Raw genomic sequence first — 20,268 nt, 5'->3', positions numbered from 1 at the left:
TTCCAATGTTTACGATTCAAATAAAACAACTTGCAGGCTGTCAATACCAATTATTGCAGGCATCGAAAGGCAGGCTGGCACCAGTTTGGTACAGCTCCCCCTGGTGGTAGCACGGACACAGAGCCCGGGGTACACAGCTGCCGTTGAGCAGGTAGAACCCTGGGGCGCAGTAGCAGCCGTCGTAACAGTTGGTGGCACACTGCACCTCGGCGGGAGTCATGTCCAGACAAATGCGCGGACAGGCGCCGCCCTGAGCCTCACACTCCAACACTGTCATGTACACCATGCCCTGTGGACACACACCTGCAGGGGCAGAGACTGAATTTAATGTGCTGTCACGAATAATGACAAACATTACATCACAATTTCAGAGTAATGATATTCTGAATAATGGTCCCATACAGCATGAAGACAGAGTACCTGAGCAGGGATGCGAGTTACAGTCTCCAGTCTGTATGTGTGGCCCGAAGCAGCTGCTGCCCCCGTGTTGTGGAGAGGGTGAATTACAGAAGCGTTCCCTTGTTTGGACGCCGGAATCGCACTCTGATGAACACTGGGACCATGGCGACCACTCTGACCAGCCACCATTTACTGAAAAGGAGTCATTTTTGGTGCGTTGTCTTTTTCCCAACAGTATGTTTTTGTACGGATTGACATATATTTGTAATACCTGGGCATTGCACGGTGTTGCATGGCTCCTGCTCCTCACTGTCTCCGCTACAGGGAGACGTTGAGTTTCTCTGGCCAAGTTTGTGGTTGCAGATACGGAATCGCCGTCGAAATCCAACATCATTAACATGATTGAAGCACGTCTTGGTGCACTCGGACCAGCTGGTCCATTTGCTCCAAACTCCATCTGCTAAGACTGCACAAAAGGGACATGAAGTAATCAATTTCTCTTAATGTTGCTTCTATAATAGCTTAAACTGGCTGTTTGAAACTGTTCTCATCAGACTCCTCCTCAATTAAACATGTCTTTGTTTATGCAGTATGGTCTTTATTTAAATGAGCTGCATTTAAATATTACATGCATAGATTTTTATTATAAAATAGACTTTTCTTTCTCCAAAAATATTATTAAAAAAAAAAGAAACGTTACTATTACATAAGAAATAAAAGAACAGCCCCCTATCTTTTCTCTTGCTTTGGCATTAGTTTTACTGTCAAGTGTGTGGGTTGACCAGGGATGTGGGTGTCACCTGGGATGCAGGGGTTGGAGCAGCGGCGGGCTTCTGAGGAGTCTCCAGGACAGGGCCGGATCCGGGCAGCTCCAACAGGGCTCACTGGAGATCTGCAGAGAACAATTTATGGTAGAAATGGCAATTCCGATTTTTATTTTTCATCTCCGTCTCTTGTGGAGCAGCGTCACGTGATTAATTATCCAACAAACTAGATAAATGTACAGAAAACACTTTGTTCAGCAGCCTTGTGAGACTCGACAAATCTGACTCACCTGTAGCGCTGCTGCAGACCAAGACCACAGGTAACATCACACGGGGACCATGACGACCAGGCTGACCACACACAGGTTGCCACACAAGTGTTGTTACAGCTCACTTGTCCATCTGTGCACACACTGATGAGGAGGAAAAGGTTTTTTCTTTTTTCCCTTCAAAATAAACAACAATTCTGCAGCTAAAGAATAAAACTAAAAATAATGCAGCAAACCTGACGTTGCACAACTGATTTATTTGTGATATGCTATTTTAATCCGTGATGAATTTTGGAAATACCACATGTTATGTAAAACAAGGCTTAACTTCAAAGCACTGAGACTCACCATGTGGAACATTTGTCCCGGGAGACTGTCCATCCTGGCTGCAGTGTCTGTCCGTCCCACAGACAGCCACACTGGCTGGCATTCACACACCGTCCACCTTGAAGGTAGAGACCATCAGGGCAGCGACAACCTGGAGAAAAAAGAAATAGAGCCCAGTTCTTCAGTTCAGTGTTTCAGGCGCTGCTGAATCAGCATCAGTGAGCTACAATCGTCCTGGAAGAAAATTCCTGGCTGAGCTTAAAGAAAGATTCTTGGCTGTTAAAAAAAAAAAAAAATGCTTTGGTTTTTTTTTTTAAGAAATTCATCTTAAGAGTTTAAATTTGGAGGATGTCGACTTTAAAGTAATGTTAACGTGGTCTTGTGCCTTTTTATGAAGGTGCCTCAGCCCCAACCTCCCAAAAAAAAATCCATCACCTCCTGCTGCTCTTACCTGGTACACATGTTGCAGTGCAGTTACTGGTCGAGCTGAGATGTGAGCAGGTGAGCGGGCACGGCTCGACCCTGCCAGCCCGGCAGTCTTCTTCAGTCACCAGCACCATGTTGTTAAGGCAGCCTAAAAAAGAAAAAAGAACAGGCTGGATGGAAAGTAAAACACAGCAGATTCGATATGAAAAGTCCAATATAGTCCAAATAATAGAGCAAAATTATATTTTCAGGCCCTCCAATCACCCGTCTGTGTGCCGATGTCTTTGGTGCAGGGCTGAGTGTTGCAGCTCTGACTCTGCAGGGTCATGCCCTCACACTCCCTTCCACCATTCTTGGGGGGAGGATTCGAGCAGATTCTGTTCCTCTGTCTGACGCCGCCTCCACACTGAGCGTCACATGGCGACCACTCTGTCCACTCTGACCAGTGACCATCAACTACAATAGGAGAATAGGCAGACATAAGATGACTGGACAACTAGAAGCTTGTTAGTGCTTAATGTCCGCTCTATGGACCTGGACATGCGGGAGGAAAACAAGCCCGGCTGTCGAATTGAGCACCACTGCAGGCGCCTCCTGGAATCGCCTCCCTCAGAATGTCCCTCTGCCGAAACAGGGAGCCGAGACCACAGGACACACTGCAGGCGCTCCACGCTGTCCACGGAGACATGATGCAGTCCACTAGAGCGAAGAAAAGAAGCGCAAAACACACCCTTATTTTGCTGCTGAGGTTTCACAACACCAGGTGAGGGTGACAAATATCTCACCACAGTCTCTCTCATCCGAGCCGTCCGCGCAGTTCTTCTGCAGGTCACACCTGCGGTCCAGATGAACACACTCCCCGTTGGAGCAGGAGAACTGTTTGCTGGAGCACGGGCTGGGGACTTGTGGAGTGACTGCTGGATTGACTGTGGTGCCTCAGAAAAACAAGCACACAGCATAGCTGAATATAACTGAACTGGTATTAAAGCTTTTATAATAACTTACACATCAGCAGATCGTCCCTGTGCAAGTCAAACAAGTCAATAAATACTGTCTGAAGTACAAATGTTGACATCTACCACAGCGTTCTTCATCCGACCCGTCCAAGCAGTCCATTCTGCCGTCACACACCTGCGTTGAGTCGACACAGCCGAAAGACCGGCAAGCAAACTGGCCCTCTACGCAAAGGACTCTGGGTAGGCCATCATCATGAGTCGTTGTAGCGCTCCATGGAACTATAGAATGACGAAAGGACAACATACCTAGCTTGTAATAAAATGATAATCAGGCTGAAAACTGGCAAGCTAAAGAGGACAATGTGTCGTCACCTTTCGAGGTTTGCAGCCCAGGTCTCCCAATGTGAGAGGAGGTGGTGGGGCGTAGGCCCGACTGATCTGTGACCCCTGGGCTAGCCACGCCCGGAAGGCCATCCTGAGACCTGGTGGTGTATAGTCCAGGGACACCAGTGGTTCTGTCTCTGTGGACACCTGGTCTCCCAGAGGAGCTGGTCTGGTTCTGAAGCCCTGGAAAACCCCCCGGAGGAGCCGTGCCTATAGAGAGAAAGTCAAGGAGAACACATCAATAACGGCTGTGAAAGTAAAATTTTGTGCAATTTTTTGTTTTTTTCATCCCCTACCGCAGTTTATTTCATCAGAGTGGTCCTTGCAGTCTGGTTGACCATCACAAAGCAAAGAGATGGAAACACACTCTTCAGTTCCCCGGCAGGAGAAGTGGCCAGGCTTGCAGTGATGCACAGGCACTTTCCCACCACCAGAGGGCGTCGTGGTGACAATGCGGGGAGTCACCAGCTCATCTGCACAAGCAGGAGGAGATGTTCATGTAAACAGAGAGTGAGGCCTGATCATGTGAATTTTACTTTTGGCCGTGCAGGTGGTTTCCATGCATCACCTCCTCTGCAGCCGAGGATCTCGGCACGCAGGTAGAAGGTGTGTCTGAATTCAACAGGGATGATGCGCAGGTAACGAGCTCGGACCAGGCGACCAAGCCAGCGGGTCACGGGGGTCCTGCCCACCATGCGCACCTCAAACACCTACAAAGCAAAAGGAAAGGTCACATTTTACACACACAAAAATCTCCTTTTGTTTCCCCACTTACAAACTATAAAACTACCTGAGGCGGGCCGCCTGGCTTTCCATCCTCCGTGTAGTCTGTGAAGTGGCCTCTCTGCAGACTGAAGGCCAGGCGGTATTTAGTGAGGTATCCCCGCATGCGTTGGCTGCCCTGGGTCACCACCCCTGACACCCAGGTGGGTTCCAGGAAGTCCACCTGGAAATACGGCTGCGGGTCGGAGGGCAGGGGGCTCCATCCAGGCTCCATGACCTGACTGCACAGTGGTTAGTTTCAGGATTTATGTAAGACAAAACAACAAGAGGAGAGCACTCAACATTTTTTGTGCACTTGCATAAAATCAAACATTCAAAGATCAGTCACACTCACACGTTGGGGATGATATTCAGGCGTCCGGCGTCTGCAGGGTTGTTCTCTCGGTGTGAGGATGACGACAGCTGACCATAGCGAATCCTTCCGTCCTCCAGACCGAGGGGAGAGGAGCAGATTCCTGCAGCAGATCGTCAAACGTTTAATCCAACAGTGTCAATCTGATGACATGTATCACATTTCTGCAGTTGATGTGCAACAACTTATGGGACAGTTTCAGAGGCAACTGCAAAAGTGCACAAAACACACTCACCACGAACTCCTGGGCCCCCGGGCTGTAAAGTCACAACATGATCAATAAGGAAAAGTACATATAATATGTGCTAATTTGACTATTAACTATTTCTCATACTGTTGGTGTTCGTGCAGGATGGGTGACAGAAGCCATAGTGGGAGTCCTGAGAGGAGCAGGAGTGGGTGTGTGTGGTCTGGAAAACAGCACAACAAGAATAAGAATTCACATCAACATTTCCATGGTTCCTGCACAAAAAGGAGCTCCGGCTGTGAAGTTGTGTAGTCTGAAAACAGCAGTTGTAGCATTTAATTCTCAACCATGATTAAAAACAGAGAGACTTGTTCAATAAAAAGGAAAGAGGAAAATACAATTTGCTTTGTTGCCGACGACAAACGCCGGACTGTACCTGTCAGACTGGGTCTCTGTGCTGTTGTCATAGGGGTAGCAGCCACGTTCGTCCTCTCCCTTCTGGCACTGGGGGATTCCGTCGCAGCGCTTCGCTGCCTCTATGCAGCCCCCTGGTGGAGGACAGGAGAACTGACCTACTGGGCAGCTGCGTGGACTGGCGGTGGTGGACGGCTGAGTTCCTGCAGGAGGACGACAGTCAGCAAGGAAAGAGTGATGATTGAACTTGACCGAATACCAAAAACAACTCATATGTAGAGACAGTTTGATTTCAAATTGCAGTAAATGGGAGACTGATGATAGATCACCCAGTACAAAAATAATAGAGGAAAAGGTGTGTGAGCTCACCACAGTGCAGCTCGTCTGATCCATCCCCGCAATCATTGACTCCGTCACACACAACTCCCAGTGGTCCAGCTGCTACACAACGATCGTTATCACAGCGGAACTCCTTGTCTCTGCAGCCCCCTGCTGGGGGGAGAGAGAAGGGAGGAATTGGTCACGTCGATAAGTGGGCAGCTGGAGGAGAGCAATAAAAAAAAACCTACTCACCACCTTCACATCCCATGATCTCCAGCCTGAGGTAGATACCATTGTGGAAGTCATGTGGCAGAAGACGGACAAACTGAGCCGACACCATCCTGTCCAGTCGACTCTCTGCCACCCCTCGATCATCCTGGTTACCAGAAAAAACCTGGAGCGCAGGTATAACATGCTGTCAAGACTCAAAGCTGGACAGTTTCCCTTCAAGTTGAATGTTTTCAGACGCTAGCCTGACCTTGGCCCTGGGCCGGGCGTCAGTGACCAGCTCTTTGTAAGTGTACCAGCGTCTCCCATCCTGGCTGAACTGCAAGTAGAAACTGGACACAAAGGTGCCAAACACGCCTCCGCCCTGGGTGAGTACACCTGCAGGGGAGAAAAGACAAGCAGAAAACTGTTTTTACCATTTCACATGAAGAGAGTTTGTTTCAACCAAAACACAGGGCTAAATGTTTGGCCTGTAGCAATGACTAGTAAATACTACACTCTGGAACTGCTGCCATGTCATCACACCATAGTATTACCAGTAATATTGTATGTTTTGAGAAGATTTATCTGCAGGTAGGGGCTCTGTGTGCTGCTAGTGTGGCTTTCAGGGCGCCGCTGTGGTAGGTCCTTGTAGTCATCAGGTTCTGGACTCCAACCCTGCAGATAAAACTCCCACACGTTGATACACACACATGTACTTTCAGCAAATTTGTCTAAAATGATAATCCATGTTAAATGGTACCTGGAGGTCTCTGTGGGGGTCCCAACCATGCAGTCGGGCTGCACCAGGAGGATGGCCGGGCTGCTGTGACGAGGCCGTGAAACTGGCAGCAGGGAGAAACTGAACACCCAGCGGAGACCAACACTCGTCTAATCAGCCAAGGAAACAAGATGACATTACAAGGTGGCGAAAATGATTAGTGTGAACTGAACAATCAGCACAAAGTCTTGGAAAATCAAGAAAATAAAGCAGGTCTTACCTCCTGGAGGTAGTGGATATGTGGGAACCAGAGGTGTGGTGCCCTCTGCAGGGCTTGATGTTGAAGTGTCGGGGCTAACTGTCACAAGAATGGTGCCATTTCCTCCTAAAACAGAAAGTTTGTTGACAGCAATAACTGAAACCAATGCACTTTTCTTGTACATTGCAACTTTTTTTTCATCATTATATCGTACCTCTACAGTAACAGCACCTGTCTCCTTCTCCAGGAACTAAAGCTTGTCCCTTTGCATCCAAACAGAAACTACTATTACTACTAATACTAAATTAGTCATTTTGCATAAATGTGTATTAACGAATGAGGGAAAAAAACAAGCACAAAAGAATAATAAATTATTTGTCTTACCTGTGGGCAGCCAGTGACGGCATATGGACAGTAGGGGGAGCACTGCACCGTCAGATTGGCCTGACAGTAACATAGCTGGCATTTGTCTGACTTCCATCTCTCCTCGACAGCATGGGACTGACCCCGGTACTCACACTCAGAGCAGGGCTCTGTCTGGCACCTGTACACACGCACACGCACAAGCACACACACACACACACACACACAGCATTGCTGTCTTTAAACGGCAACAAAATAGTCCTCACTCTGTTGGTTAAAACAAGTTCAGATGTGATACACAAGACTTGAGCCTTTGAGACTTTGAGTGATGAACACTCAGCAACTCACCGACGAGCTTTCCTGTAAATGCCTCTGCAAGTTCTTCCATCTCCATGCTTGCTTGGGCTGTTGGGGCTGCGGAATGACCACTGCACGCTCTGAACTCCACACGGCCCCAAACAATCTCCCCACTCGGACCACTCGGACCAGACGCAATTTACTGTAAAGTGGCAAAGCTGGCTGTTGAGTGACTGTTCTCACTGGAGGTCTGACTTGACGCTGAATGCGACACTGCTTTATTGCTAACCTGAGCAGTCTGGGTTGGGCTTGCAGCTCTGAGGACGACCCCTCTCACAAACACAGATCTCACAGTCCACCTTCATCTGTTGGCCCGGCCAGTACCGCACGCCTGCCATCTCACACACACACTCCTCTGGTAGCACGCACTGTTGAGTGTGGCTCATCACTTGGCCTTCAGGACACCAACAACCTGAAGAAAGAGACACGAAAATGGTTGGGAAATGACAACTCAGTTTTATTTTGTGATGTGTTTTTTTCTGAGAGTCACCTGGAGAACAGGGTCCTGTTGGTGGAACACAGGCCGTTCCACTGCTGACGTGTCCACAGGACATTGGACAGGGGACACAGTTGTGTCTCACCAGGCCAGGAGGACAGCTGGTGTTGGCGCATCCACCAATATTAGGACAGGGCTCTGAAGTGAGAAAGGAAACACTTTTCTGCACTTATCCTTTCTTCCTAATCTATCTTTAGACTATAAATGTTTATATGGGCCTGAATGGTTAAGTTAGGAAGCGCTTACTGATTTCCATGGGAAGATTGGATGGTCCCAGCAGCTGGGAGCAATCCTGGCCTCCATAGCGAGGAGGGATGCAACCTCGATGTCTGACCCGAATTCCACCGCAGCTGCTGGAACAGTTGGACCAGGACGCCCACGGCAGCCACTGACCGTCCACTGGAAATGAGGACAGAGGAAGACATAAGTCGGATCCGTATAGTTGCATCAGCTATATGTTGTCTCAGTTGACGTGAGCCTCCCCTACCAGGACACGTGATGTTAAAACACTGCTGCCGCTGGAGAGCTTGTCCCCTGCAGAGATACAGCAGGTTTCCTGCAGGGCAGGTTCTCCTTCTGCTCATTGAGCCGGTGCCACAGGTGGTGCTGCAGGGGCTCCACGGACCCCACGAGCTCCAGCTGTGACAGCCTTCCTCGTCGGTGGGGCCTTTAAGTGGCGCCAGTAAAGAGTCTGGACAATCTCCCATGCCGTTACACACCTGAATATTGCAGAATAGGTCCATTCATTTCTATTATGTAAAAAAAATATCCAAAGAACTCCAGGATGGATGAGAAAACCTACTGATTTACCATGGTAAAAGGGACACAGGTTCCATCCAGACAGGTGAATTCAGGGCAGGTAACGCTGGTGTTCCTCCCACCAGGTGGCAGAGGTGAGACAGTTTTATCTAGAAGGAGCAAAGCATCCAAAAACTGAGGTTTTTCCAGTTCAGAAATCTGAATTAAAGTTGAAATAGACAGACACACTATATATTCCTGTTCATATCCTTCCTGACTATATTTTGAAATAAACTTCTTGTCATGACTTTCATTTCCATGCCACCCTTCTCGTCCCTGTAGCTCGTGGGAACTCACCACACACCAGCTCATCTTCACCCCACGGGCAGTCTGGAACGCCGTTGCACACTTGTGACGTGTTCACACAGGTACGGTTGTCACATGAGAAGCTGCCAGGACAGGGAGGTATCCGGGTGGATCCTGGAAAACAGACAGACGTATTATTTATGGACAGATGATGTGAACTCAAACAAAATGTTCCATCTGAAATAACGCACCGCAGTTGTCGACGCTTTCATCTGAGGCGTCCCTGCAGTTTGGCGTCCCGTCACAGAGCTGCTGGTGGTCCACACACTGGTCGCCGCTGAGGCAGGACACCTGGCCTGGTCCACACAGGGTAGCACACTGCTGCTCATCACTGCTGTCCAAACAGTCAGTTTCGCCATCGCAGCGCCACGCTCGAGGCACACACTGCCCCCCGCTGGCACAGCTGAACTCATATGACCTACAAGCTGCAGAAGAAAATACACAGTGCACTTGTTAAAATAAAGGCTGCAAGTTTAAATTTGTACTACCAGAAAAACATAGGATTGGAGCTTGAATTTGACTTGTCTGACCTGGCAGGGTTACAGGAGGGGGTGCTGGTGTGACAATAAAGGTGCGGCAGTTGTTTCTTGTCTCATCCTCCCCACCCAGACAGTCTGGCGTCCCATCACACAGCTTTGTGTTGAAAACGCACGTCCCATCGTGGCAGGCGAACTGGTCGGGAGCGCAGGTCACTGTCACACGCAGAAAGTTAGTCAAAGCACAGGGAACAGCTTTGGATGGAAATACATTCATACTATAGAAAATTTTAAACGTTAATTTCACACCTTTACTTGGACAGACGGCTTCATCTGTGCCGGAAGCGCAGTCTCTGCGTCCATCGCACACTCTGTGAGCTGGGACACAATCGCCACCAGGGCACTGAAACTCCCCAGGTGAACACACACACCTGGAACCAGGAAAATAATTTTGCACATCCTGAACCCATTTTAGGTCATCAGAACTAACTGGAACAAAATGTAGAGCCTGTCAATCAAATGCAATTTGGAAAACAATTGAACACGAACCCTCTCTCATCACTGAGGTCCCCACAGTCATCGTGCCCATCGCAGCGGTGGAGGTAGAGGATGCACCGTCCTCCAGCGCACAGGAATTCCCCTTCGTCACACACCACACCACAGCCTGGAGCAATTTAAGTCCCTGTTAGTTCATTACACTGACATACACTGCACATAAAGGAATTAAACCCCCCATGCAAATGTGAAAGCACATTTGCATTTTTTTTTTTTTATGAAACTGATAACTAGTGTGCATAATAGAGTTTTGCAAGTAGAAAATGATCTTGAGAAGAATGATGCATTGGCAATGCATACAACTGCTTTGTTTGGATTACCCTGTTCATCGGAGCCATCGGCGAAGCCACAGTCCAGCCGCCCGTCACACACACGGCTGGCAGGCAGACACCTCCCACTGGCACACTGAAACCCCCCCGGTGGACACGGGGGCACCGGCACGGTGGGTCCACAGAACTCCTCGTCCGATTGGTCGACACAGTCTGGGTGGCCATCACAACGCAGAGCCAGGTTGAAACATGGTCCACTGCAGGGTTGGGGTCAATTCGCTTTTATTTGCTTCACGAAAAACTGACTGGTTATGAAAAACAAAAACAAAAACAAAAAAAACTAACCAAAACGCTGCAGCTGTGACACCTCAGTGTGTGACTACGAATTTATGTATCATTGGTGTAATGTGTACTTTACAATGAAGATTTCATGGAAATTTCTGACAACTTTTGATAATGTTCACAAGTGAGCTGTTTGAACACCAACACCAACAACACAGAGCCTGTGATTCACCTCGGGGCGCTGGTGCAGCGAAACTGATCCGCAGAGCATGTGGACGGACACACCTCGTCCGAACCGTCGCCGCAGTCGTCCTCGTTGTCGCACACCCAGTGGGAGGGGATGCATCGTCCCCCGGCACAGGCAAATTCCGTATCCAGACAGGTAGGAGAGGGAGGAGGGCACGCCACACCATCGCACCGCCACACACCATCCTCGCAGGAACTGAACACGGAAAGAAATTCTATTAGCAAGTGTGTTTTGTGATTCTAGTTGGAGGGAAGAGGATGCGTTTCACTGACCAGTTCTGGCAGTTTTGAGTGACGGTTGTTCCAGGGGGAAAAACAGAGCCCTCCCACTCACATGGACACTGAGGGGGAATTATGCAACTTTCACCTGTTGGACCAGAAAACATAGCATTTTCTTCTTTTTAGAGGAAACATCAACTTTCATATTACAACAAATACACAGGAAATGAAAGGAAAATGCACATTGGTTGCTATTGTTTGTTTTGTCTTACCAAGCAGAACGGTGCCAGCAGGGCAGAAGCAGCCCTCCACACAGGAGAGAACATCACACTGCGAGTGCGGCCTCTGCTGGACGCTGGGACATGACGGCGAGCACGCCGGCCCACAGGGGTTGTACACCAGGCCGTTGTCACACTGCAGAGCTGGAGAGGATTGGAGCAGGTCAGTGGAGATGGGCGAACTCGACTCGCTTGTGCCTGTGCATCGTAGATATTGACATACGACAGAGCTCCTGGGACCTCCAGCGGATGTAGACACCCCGGCGGTTGCACTCTTCAGCATAGGCGGCGATGGCTGTGCAGAGGCACTCACAGTCACCACCAGAGTCACAGCTAAAACACACACGCAGAAACCGGCAGGCTGCCTTAGTAAGGCCGACTGGTTAACAAGCCAGCCTGTTTTTGTTGCAAGATGTCTCTCGTCAATCAATGCTGTCACTCACCCACAGGCATCAAAGACACACCAGTCGTAGTACTGCTGGAAGGGCACCTCAGCGTGGCACCGTGCAAAGAGCTCCTGAGTGAGAACGGCGCACTTCTTCCTGGCCCAGGTCGTCCTGTGGGGGTTCAGCTGGGCAGCACAAAGAGAGGGGAGATTATTCAGGGTTGAATGGCACACTGACACCTAGCGTGCTCGTTGGCGTTGCACTCACTACGCAGGGGTCTCGCAGGTCCTGGTCTGCCACGTCGGGGCAGGACGGGCTGACTTTCCAGGAGTTTCCAAACAGCTCCGCAGTGGATTCCATGATGCCCTGCCGCGTGGTGAAGTCGTTCTCCGTGTCGCCGTCAAAGTTGCCACACAGGCCTCCGACTCGACCCCGCAGGTGGGCTGCAAGGCGCACATACACACGCATACCTGCAGGAAGCATGGTGACAGAGTGAATTACATTCTATCAAATTATAAAATTCTCCAAAAAACATAGTGACTATATTGGCTGTAGGATGCTAAAATAAGACCTTCCCAGCAGGAGGCCTTGAAGAAGAACCAAAAAGGAGATGTAAAGATGCGGTGTAGGGAAAAAGGTATACAAAGAGTGATACTTTGCAGTACCTCCATCCCAGAGCAGTGTCACCCCGTGGCGGGATGACAGTGAGACAAACAGACCAACTTTCTCAAGGGAGAGACCACTGCCACTGTAAGACTTTGGCAGACTAACTGGCATCCCGTTCACCGTCACGGCTTTTCCTAAGAGACAAGACAAAAAATCTCCTCAAACACAGCCAGTCAGTGACAGTGCACACTCTGAGTCCAGCATCACCAGCTCACCCACCTCTGAGCAGATGTATAACAGTATTTCCCAAGCTGAGGGTGACGGACTTGGTGCAGGTGACCCCCGTGCTCCCGCAGGGCACGTTCTCTGCCGTGACGCTGAACAAACCACTCGTCTCCCTGGCCAGCACGTACTGACAGTCGCCCAGGAACGAGTAAGAGCGGCCGTCAAACGTCACATAGTGCGGGTCGCCGGTGGCCACGCACACGCCAGCACAGGGCAGCTGACTGCAGTGCCAACGGCGCTCCTTACAAACACTGCAGCAAGTGAGCAGGTTAGCTTTAGGGAAATATGAATATTAAGGTCACTGGGTGTGATGCAGTTTTTGGGGAATTACCATGTGTTGCAGTCTTTCTTGATTGTGTCATTGCTGTAGTAGAGCTGACCATTATGGTGACAAGGGCACTCATCAGGGAGAACACAGCGATCACCCTTTGGTGGACCAGAGAGGAGGACACAAAGAAAACATTGATTATTAATGAAATAATGATACAAACGTGAGGTTTCTTGACGCCTTGTGCCTTGCTCAATCTCAAAGTTTTGTGCTGGCAACCAAGGGTATCAAGAAGTCACGTGACAGCACTTATTGGCCAAAAATACATGGACAAATGGACAAAAAGCTTTAGGGAACCGAACGGTGATTAGTGATTAATGTAAATACAGGAAATTCTGTTGCTAATTCAAAAACAGTTTAATTTCTAATATTTCCCCATCGACTGCCATTGGCTGATGACGCTCTTCAAATACTTTGATTTTATTCCAACATTTTTGCAGAAAGGAATATACTAAGCATTTCAGCAAAATATAAAGAAGTCGGAGCTAGCGTTGACTGCGTTAAAATAATCACTTCAACAAAGTTAGCTAGCTGCTATGTAAAAATATATGTATGACTCCTTTTTAAAAGAAAATAGCTGCCACTAAACATTTTCTTCAGGCGTTTCACACAAGTAAAATCTGCCTTATGTCTACACTCACCTGCTCAAGAGGCAAAGTAACACAGCACAAATTCAATCAACGACGTCATGTCCTTAATTGAATACACCTGCTCATGTTGACAGCATGCTGAAATAACGATTCTCTGCTGCCGCCAAGTGGCCAAATGCAGACCAGGCACGCAAATAATCTGCGTCAACAGGATCAAGATTGCAACATGTAAATTGTTTGTTCGAAGCCTTTCACCGAGAAATGTTTGGATTGTGCAATATTGGGATTTTTTTTATTTTATTTTTTTTTAACATAATGCCACTCTGTCGTAATCACATCAAAACAAGTCAATGTGAAAAAAATATACTTCTATTTTTAAAAATGGCTGCACTCAAAAACATTTGACAGTTGTTGCACCACTTCTCTTATTAACTTCTATCAGAGATGAAAATATATTTGGTTTCATGAGTTCATCTGCCTCATCCTGGATTAGTAAAGAAAACTTGAGGTTACCATTAGCACGGTCCCTTGGGGACAGACACAGCCCGACAGCGGCTCCCTGCAGCCTGGCTGTGCCAAGCCTGAGCCCTGCTGTTTATCTGGAGAGTCCAGGCTTGCACATGTCAGGAGACAAGATCGTGGAGAGTAGATCAGGGAGCCCGGGCATTGGTTGACTTCCTTGCAGCGCTCCTGGGTGCAGTTTAATTGGCCCTGCTCACAGACACTGTCGAGAGAAACCAAAGAGGGAATGACCTGGAGATGAAGCTCAACTGGAGGCTGTCTTACAAATATTTTGATGATGTCTTGTCATGTCATTCATACATAAATTTACTCATAAAAAAGCATATTGGCTATGGCATTGGTTACCCATAACGTGTTCACCTTTCCACATAGTAGATAATCAGGTCTGCAGTCGCAGCGTAATAAAAAAAATAAATCACATGAGACATACAAAGGATCATGTCAACAAAGACACACATGCTAAGGACAATAAAGACGGAGATAAGAACCTTCAACTTTAAGCATTGATGAATTATTTACAAGTATGGCCAAAAAATCATGATGCAGTTGTGTGGTGAAGAGATACAATGAAATCAACCTATCCTGTGTCTTGAAGCAGGAAAATAGGGTGATTTCATCAGGACTCTCACACCACCAAGGACTCGCACAAGTTGAGAAAGATGTACATTCTGACTGACAGTGTGACAATCAGATGGTGCAAACTGAGACATCAAGGAGCCATAAAATAGAATGAGCCACTTTTATGATGTGCTGTAAAACATCCACAATGATAATAAGAGCTTGAATTGATTTGACCTCCACGCTTTATTGTTCTGTTGGACAATTTTAGTGCGTCTGCTCTTATTTCGCAAGAACACTGCGTCTGCACTTATGTTAATGTTTTGTTAATGTTGCCTCATGCATCCTTGAAGCCCTGTCCTGGTCTGCACTCCAACCTACCAGGTGTTACAGCTGCTCTGAACGACAGCCCCAGGCAGGTGCGTTTGGTCTCCTTGCACGCAGGCACACATGGTGATGGGGACACACTGTCCCTGGTGGTCCAGCACCAGCCCTTGTGGGCACTGGCAACCTGGGACACAAGTCTTGAGGCCCGAATCACCTCCGGCTTCACCGTCGCAGTTCCGGCCGTCTGAGCAGGAGCTGCCACAGGAACGACCACACTCCTGGTACAGCTGGCCCCCCGAGCACTGGACCGCTGGGCGGGAGGAGAGAGCAGGACAGGAAGGCATGCTGGTGTTGCAACCACAACAAGTAGCACTCTAATGGAAATGCCCGTGGCCAAATGAGTCCACAGAAAAAAGATGTTTATTTAACTATACTTGCACCTATCTTCATTTTGTATATAAGATATGCAGCACAAAAGATTAAAATATATATATGTATATATATACATAGTTACTGCAGCCTGCCACAATTCAGCAAGACTGCATGAAATAAATCTCCAAACTCACGGCAGAGGGTCTGGTTGCGCCAGCGGACCAGGGCGCCCTCTTGAGCACAGTGGCGGGCGAAGGCAGTGAGAACATTGCAGTGACACGCCCTCTTGGGGTCGCAGGCGCAAACCTCAGAGAGACAGAGGCGGAAGTAGGGTTCCCTCTCCACCACATCATGACACGCCTACATAAAATGACAAGGTAGGAGGTGAAAGTAAGTAAACGTCCAAAGAGGATTCAAGGAGTCCATGCGATGTACCTGAAAGACGGGGCTGTGGATGACAGAGCAGAACGTCTCTGCATACTGCTTCCTCTGGGTGTAGGTGGTGCAGGGGTCGGGTGGAGCTCCTTGGGGCAGGGAGCAATGCCCCCTTGTGAACTTCCCAGCAAAGGAGGATACACTGTTTTCCACGTCTCCCTCAGCTGTGGTAAAGTCATCATGCTGGTTCCAGGTTAGCGTTCCGCACAGTCCACGCACCTTCAACACAGCATTAACACAAAGCCCTTCAGATCTCTACTCGGTCTTTTTTGTCATAATGGAGATTTTGGACATTTAACAGGCACCTTGTGTGCAAAGCCAGGCTGCAGGGTGATGAGTAGCAGAGGTCCATCCAGGTGCCAGAGCAGCTGGGCTCCAAACGCCTGGATCAGGACGAACGAGGAAGAGGCCCTACGTACGGCCAGGTCGCCTGTCACTACCGGTAGCGCCTCCCTGTGGCCATTTAATGTCACCGCACCTGGAAATGGCAGATTCAACAAAGAAGAGAAGAGGAGAGACAACACTGAAGACCTTTCTCAAGGAAAGGGGATTGTTTTGTTTTATGCCTAACACCCAATGAGCTCCATCCAGATGAACATGCGAGTCAGTTCATTTCGCTCACCAGAAGCTGTGATGGTGACTGAGGTGCGGAGAGCAGTGACTGACAGTTCCTTGAGACAACCAAGGGCACCGCCTCCCCTTCCTCCTCCCTCTGTACACTCTCCACAAAGCACGCTCACCACCAACTTCCTGTCCACAAAATCCTAGATACACATAAAATAAGGCCAAAGTAGAAGTGGCCACACACACACACACACATATGAAAGTGCTTCGCTCTAACTCGTATGGATGTGAATATTGCGCAATAGTTTTCATATCTCACCTCTACAGCAGTGAAGGTGCAGTCTCCGCCTTGCAGCCCATATCTCTTTTTGTCAAAGGTGGTCACCTGCAGCGCCCCCATAAGGCTGCACTGGGCTGCACATTTCTCCCCAGTGCACTGCCACTGGCCAGCTCTGCACACACTATTAACATTATAGAGGGGGGCGGGGAGAGAAAAAAGCTCATCAGTAAATGTGGCAAAGACACACAGCGACATGAGAATGAGCCCTACCAGGTGTTGCATCTCTGCTCTATCCTGTCTCCTGACTGGTAGGTGCGTCTGCGATGGAAACAGGGACAGTCGTCTCTTTTTAGACAGCGTCCCTGGTGAAGGTAGAGTCCCGGAGGACACTCGCAGCCGCCAACACACTCCTCCCGGCACTGTCCCATGGCTGAGGCTGGCCCCAGTGTGTTAGGGGAGGTGCAGGTGGGGGGGCAGGAGGACACGCAGTCTGAAAACACCTGACCCCTGGGACACACACGACCTGAGGAGACGGTTAAAGAGGAGGGCGGTACAGTGGTATTTTTTTTTCTTTTTGTCCTTTGGTTATTTGCACCAACATCTCTTAATTGTGGCCGCACCGCAGAGGCCCGCTGTCCTCCATGCTATGATGACGTGCTGCTGGGCACATTCTCTGGCATAGCTGGCCAGGGTGTCGCACACAGCCACATCCCTGTCCTTGGGTGGCAGGCTGCAGTACAGGTAGAGGCACGTGTCTACATAAGCTTTCGGGTCCAACTGAAAGAGACGACGAGGCAAAGTCTCAAATGTCAATCAAGCTGCATGGAGTCTCTCAGAACTCTCTTGCTGCTAGAGGCAGACTGTTAAAAAATAATAATAATAATAACAATAATATTGTTAATAATACTTTATGCTGGTCCTTTATTACAAATCCAGAGGATTTAAAATTTTCCGCCCTTTCCACCAATGGAATAAAAGTCAAGGATGTCTGAAAATGTCACTGATAGATAACCAAAGACTAAAATCTAAGCTTGTGCTAAGAGTTCAAACAACTAACACAGTTGTAAAGTGTGGAGTGTCGGGCCTGTCTTACTCTGCTGTGGCAGTGAGTGAAGGGGTTCTCCAGCAGCCGATGACACTCTGACTCTGCCTGCCGCCGCAGGGCCGAGTCGGCCGAGATGTCACAACTGTGACCGAGCTCGGCCGCGTCGTTGCAGCCCTGTGGGGCGACACATACATGTATGCTTGGTTTTAAATGTGGTTTAATCTTGGATGGAATTCTTGGGAACATTTCATGAATTAGCTGAATTACTTGAACCTCCAGAGGAATCACAGGTCGCTGTTACCTCGTTCTTTTGGTCAGGGACTTTCCATGAGTTTCCAAAACTTGCTGCGTACTGGGACAGACTTCCACCCATTGTGGTGAAGTCATCTGAAGCAAGGACAAAAAAAAATGCAGATTCTCTTTGTGATTGCCAAGGAAACCCCAACAGAGAGCTGGAAGGAGGGCAAGAGGTTAAACTGTTGCATGTTGGCCTACCATCAGCATTGTTGTTGTAGATTCCACACAGCCCCCTGGTGGCTGCCAAGTGCTCGGCTGTGACAGTCACGTAGACGGTGTTGCCCAAGTCAAACTTTACTCTGACGCCAAGGCCGCTTTCCACAAACACAAAGTCCCCGAGCCAGTGAACGCTCACTCCTTTACAAAGACATGGTCCATTCAGTAAGTAAAGCCAGGGATGATCTGGTCATCCACTGAATGAGAATTAAACTTACCATTCTGGAACACCGGCTCTCCATTTGGGATGGAAAGGCTGTTAAGTGTCAAGTTCCTATGATGTATTGAAACCAAATCGAGGCCAAACATCATCCTTAAAGCCTGAGAGTGGGGATGATAAGATGCATTCAGCGACTAGAAGAAAAAAAAACTGTTGTCTGGTGACTGGAGAGGGACACACCTTGCTGCATTCACCTCCACCACCACACACTGTGCTGATGTACACCGTCCAGGTGCCATCTGTGGATGAGGCCAGCAGGTACGTGCAGCTGCCCTGGAAGTGGAAGTGCTTCCTGTCAAATGTGCGGTAATGGGCTCCGCCCCATGACACGCATGTGGCCGAGCTCTGAGGAGCTCTGACGCTGCCCAGCAGACCACCGCGGACCATCGGGGAGGACTGGGAGTCTGCAGGGAACAGATAAATAACAGAGTAATCATCACAAGAACTGTTGGTGTTTGTGTGACTGTGCACATATATGCATGCATGTTGTCTGACCTGGAAGCAGCGTGTAGGTGCAGGACAGGCAGCTCCCGTCGGAGGCATTCCTCCAGCTAAGTCCCCACAGACTGCTGCAGCACTGCTCCATGGGCATCAAGGAGGAGTTGTGAACACCAGGGAACTCCTGGCAGCTCCACGTGGAGAAACACTGGCCGCGCGCACCAACTCCTGGGAGGCACGAGGGATAAGGCAAACAAAAGTGAAGCAGGAGCAACAAGAAGAACAAGAGAGAGAACAAGAAGGTAAAACTGTATTTCAGTGGAATCTTAAATCTTGGAAAAAGCTCACCTTCAGAGCATCGTGGTCCACCCCAGCCCTCGCAGCATGATCTCACTGTCTTATTCACCATCTGGTTTTCTATCTCTGGCGGTCTGAGATGGGCAAACACAAGAAGAAATGCTGAACAGACAACAAAAGAAACTTCAAAACTCGATGGAAAACAGTATGTACCTAATGGAGCTGTAAATAAATAAATACAAACAATAAAACGTGTCAGCATCAACATTTGAAGTCAAAGATCTTTTTTTTGACATGTGTTACTGACTCATGGGTAGAAATGAGAATGTTCTTCTCACTTGTATAAGAGGCAGGACGCTCTGATGCCCTGCTGCTGGTAGTAGAGGGCGATGCCGTCGTCACCGCCATGCCTGAGCCGCATCCTGTCCACGTCCAGCCGCCAGCCCTGCGTGTTGTACTGGTACACCTGGGAACAGCTCACCTCCAGCTGCAGGCGTGGCGAGAGGACCCGCTCCACTCTCTCCTCCACCGTGTGCTCACACCAGTGTCTGGATGCACAGACAGGGTAATCTCTTCAGCAAGGTCAGTCAAGGCTCTCGCAAGAGTGTAGTGCTTAATTTGTAATCATTTTAAGTATGTACATACACTGTTTGCAGTTAAAAACAAGACACAGGTGATTTGTTTTATTTTAAAAAGTTATTCATTCAATATTTTTTTTCTGTACCATAGCATGTTATATGAAGAACCTCTTAGCCCTGCCATAATTAGCCAGAGTTGTACTCACACCATCCCCACAACTGTCTGGAGTCCTAAAAGAGTGAGGAGCAATGTCTCCATTGGCCTCGATGAACGTTTGTCTTTAGTTTCTGCAAGAAATTCTTGTCTTAAAGTTTTTTAAAAGGGACAGAAAATATTTATTTCACAGTCAGAAATTACAAAAGTTAAAAATAGTTTAAAAATGCAAATTTACCTTATATGTGCTTTGCTAAAAAAAAAAAATCCTTCACTTTGTCGTCAATATTCCTTTCTCGTGGTTTCACCATTCCTCATTTTTTCCCACATTGATCCATCCATCAGTATGTGATAAA

The 20,268-nt window shown here is 48.5% G+C and overlaps 1 protein-coding gene across 1 annotated transcript in view; it reads right to left on the bottom strand.

Moving 5' to 3' along the window:
* Positions 1-20,268, bottom strand: part of sspo (SCO-spondin) — a 46,342-nt gene extending 26,074 nt beyond the window's left edge. The window contains exons 1-67 of the mRNA XM_076047432.1: positions 20,151-20,268; positions 19,965-20,046; positions 19,519-19,728; positions 19,232-19,314; positions 18,941-19,111; positions 18,626-18,849; positions 18,444-18,546; positions 18,208-18,366; positions 18,014-18,099; positions 17,761-17,886; positions 17,288-17,444; positions 16,938-17,190; positions 16,707-16,848; positions 16,446-16,587; positions 16,129-16,301; positions 15,824-16,042; positions 15,583-15,748; positions 15,071-15,326; positions 14,123-14,333; positions 13,023-13,117; positions 12,686-12,942; positions 12,466-12,600; positions 12,068-12,270; positions 11,858-11,985; positions 11,638-11,747; positions 11,409-11,558; positions 11,191-11,284; positions 10,904-11,113; positions 10,441-10,646; positions 10,115-10,229; positions 9,875-9,996; positions 9,620-9,781; positions 9,281-9,514; positions 9,081-9,203; positions 8,796-8,893; positions 8,473-8,704; positions 8,232-8,384; positions 7,980-8,123; positions 7,719-7,901; positions 7,481-7,631; positions 7,154-7,313; positions 6,984-7,032; positions 6,791-6,895; positions 6,553-6,680; positions 6,347-6,467; positions 6,061-6,188; positions 5,835-5,976; positions 5,631-5,753; positions 5,284-5,464; positions 4,995-5,070; positions 4,896-4,917; positions 4,643-4,763; positions 4,316-4,529; positions 4,094-4,235; positions 3,822-3,998; positions 3,514-3,735; positions 3,265-3,420; positions 2,971-3,120; positions 2,720-2,884; positions 2,450-2,641; positions 2,211-2,333; positions 1,781-1,910; positions 1,454-1,576; positions 1,200-1,291; positions 671-865; positions 421-591; positions 48-303 (exon numbers count right to left, since the gene is read on the bottom strand). Coding sequence (XP_075903547.1) covers positions 48-303; positions 421-591; positions 671-865; positions 1,200-1,291; positions 1,454-1,576; positions 1,781-1,910; positions 2,211-2,333; positions 2,450-2,641; positions 2,720-2,884; positions 2,971-3,120; positions 3,265-3,420; positions 3,514-3,735; positions 3,822-3,998; positions 4,094-4,235; positions 4,316-4,529; positions 4,643-4,763; positions 4,896-4,917; positions 4,995-5,070; positions 5,284-5,464; positions 5,631-5,753; positions 5,835-5,976; positions 6,061-6,188; positions 6,347-6,467; positions 6,553-6,680; positions 6,791-6,895; positions 6,984-7,032; positions 7,154-7,313; positions 7,481-7,631; positions 7,719-7,901; positions 7,980-8,123; positions 8,232-8,384; positions 8,473-8,704; positions 8,796-8,893; positions 9,081-9,203; positions 9,281-9,514; positions 9,620-9,781; positions 9,875-9,996; positions 10,115-10,229; positions 10,441-10,646; positions 10,904-11,113; positions 11,191-11,284; positions 11,409-11,558; positions 11,638-11,747; positions 11,858-11,985; positions 12,068-12,270; positions 12,466-12,600; positions 12,686-12,942; positions 13,023-13,117; positions 14,123-14,333; positions 15,071-15,326; positions 15,583-15,748; positions 15,824-16,042; positions 16,129-16,301; positions 16,446-16,587; positions 16,707-16,848; positions 16,938-17,190; positions 17,288-17,444; positions 17,761-17,886; positions 18,014-18,099; positions 18,208-18,366; positions 18,444-18,546; positions 18,626-18,849; positions 18,941-19,111; positions 19,232-19,314; positions 19,519-19,728; positions 19,965-20,017 — 10,103 coding nt within the window. The 5' untranslated portion in view covers positions 20,018-20,046; positions 20,151-20,268. The remainder of the gene's footprint in view (positions 1-47; positions 304-420; positions 592-670; positions 866-1,199; positions 1,292-1,453; positions 1,577-1,780; positions 1,911-2,210; positions 2,334-2,449; positions 2,642-2,719; positions 2,885-2,970; positions 3,121-3,264; positions 3,421-3,513; positions 3,736-3,821; positions 3,999-4,093; positions 4,236-4,315; positions 4,530-4,642; positions 4,764-4,895; positions 4,918-4,994; positions 5,071-5,283; positions 5,465-5,630; positions 5,754-5,834; positions 5,977-6,060; positions 6,189-6,346; positions 6,468-6,552; positions 6,681-6,790; positions 6,896-6,983; positions 7,033-7,153; positions 7,314-7,480; positions 7,632-7,718; positions 7,902-7,979; positions 8,124-8,231; positions 8,385-8,472; positions 8,705-8,795; positions 8,894-9,080; positions 9,204-9,280; positions 9,515-9,619; positions 9,782-9,874; positions 9,997-10,114; positions 10,230-10,440; positions 10,647-10,903; positions 11,114-11,190; positions 11,285-11,408; positions 11,559-11,637; positions 11,748-11,857; positions 11,986-12,067; positions 12,271-12,465; positions 12,601-12,685; positions 12,943-13,022; positions 13,118-14,122; positions 14,334-15,070; positions 15,327-15,582; positions 15,749-15,823; positions 16,043-16,128; positions 16,302-16,445; positions 16,588-16,706; positions 16,849-16,937; positions 17,191-17,287; positions 17,445-17,760; positions 17,887-18,013; positions 18,100-18,207; positions 18,367-18,443; positions 18,547-18,625; positions 18,850-18,940; positions 19,112-19,231; positions 19,315-19,518; positions 19,729-19,964; positions 20,047-20,150) is intronic.

The sequence above is a fragment of the Nelusetta ayraudi genome, unplaced genomic scaffold (assembly GCF_046127955.1).
Source record: "Nelusetta ayraudi isolate G7.1 ecotype Tasmania unplaced genomic scaffold, CSIRO-AGI_Nayr_v1 ptg000094l, whole genome shotgun sequence".
Lineage (NCBI taxonomy): Eukaryota > Metazoa > Chordata > Actinopteri > Tetraodontiformes > Monacanthidae > Nelusetta > Nelusetta ayraudi.
The sequence above is the reverse complement of the archived record's forward strand: the minus strand, read 5'-3'. Positions and strand labels throughout refer to the sequence as shown.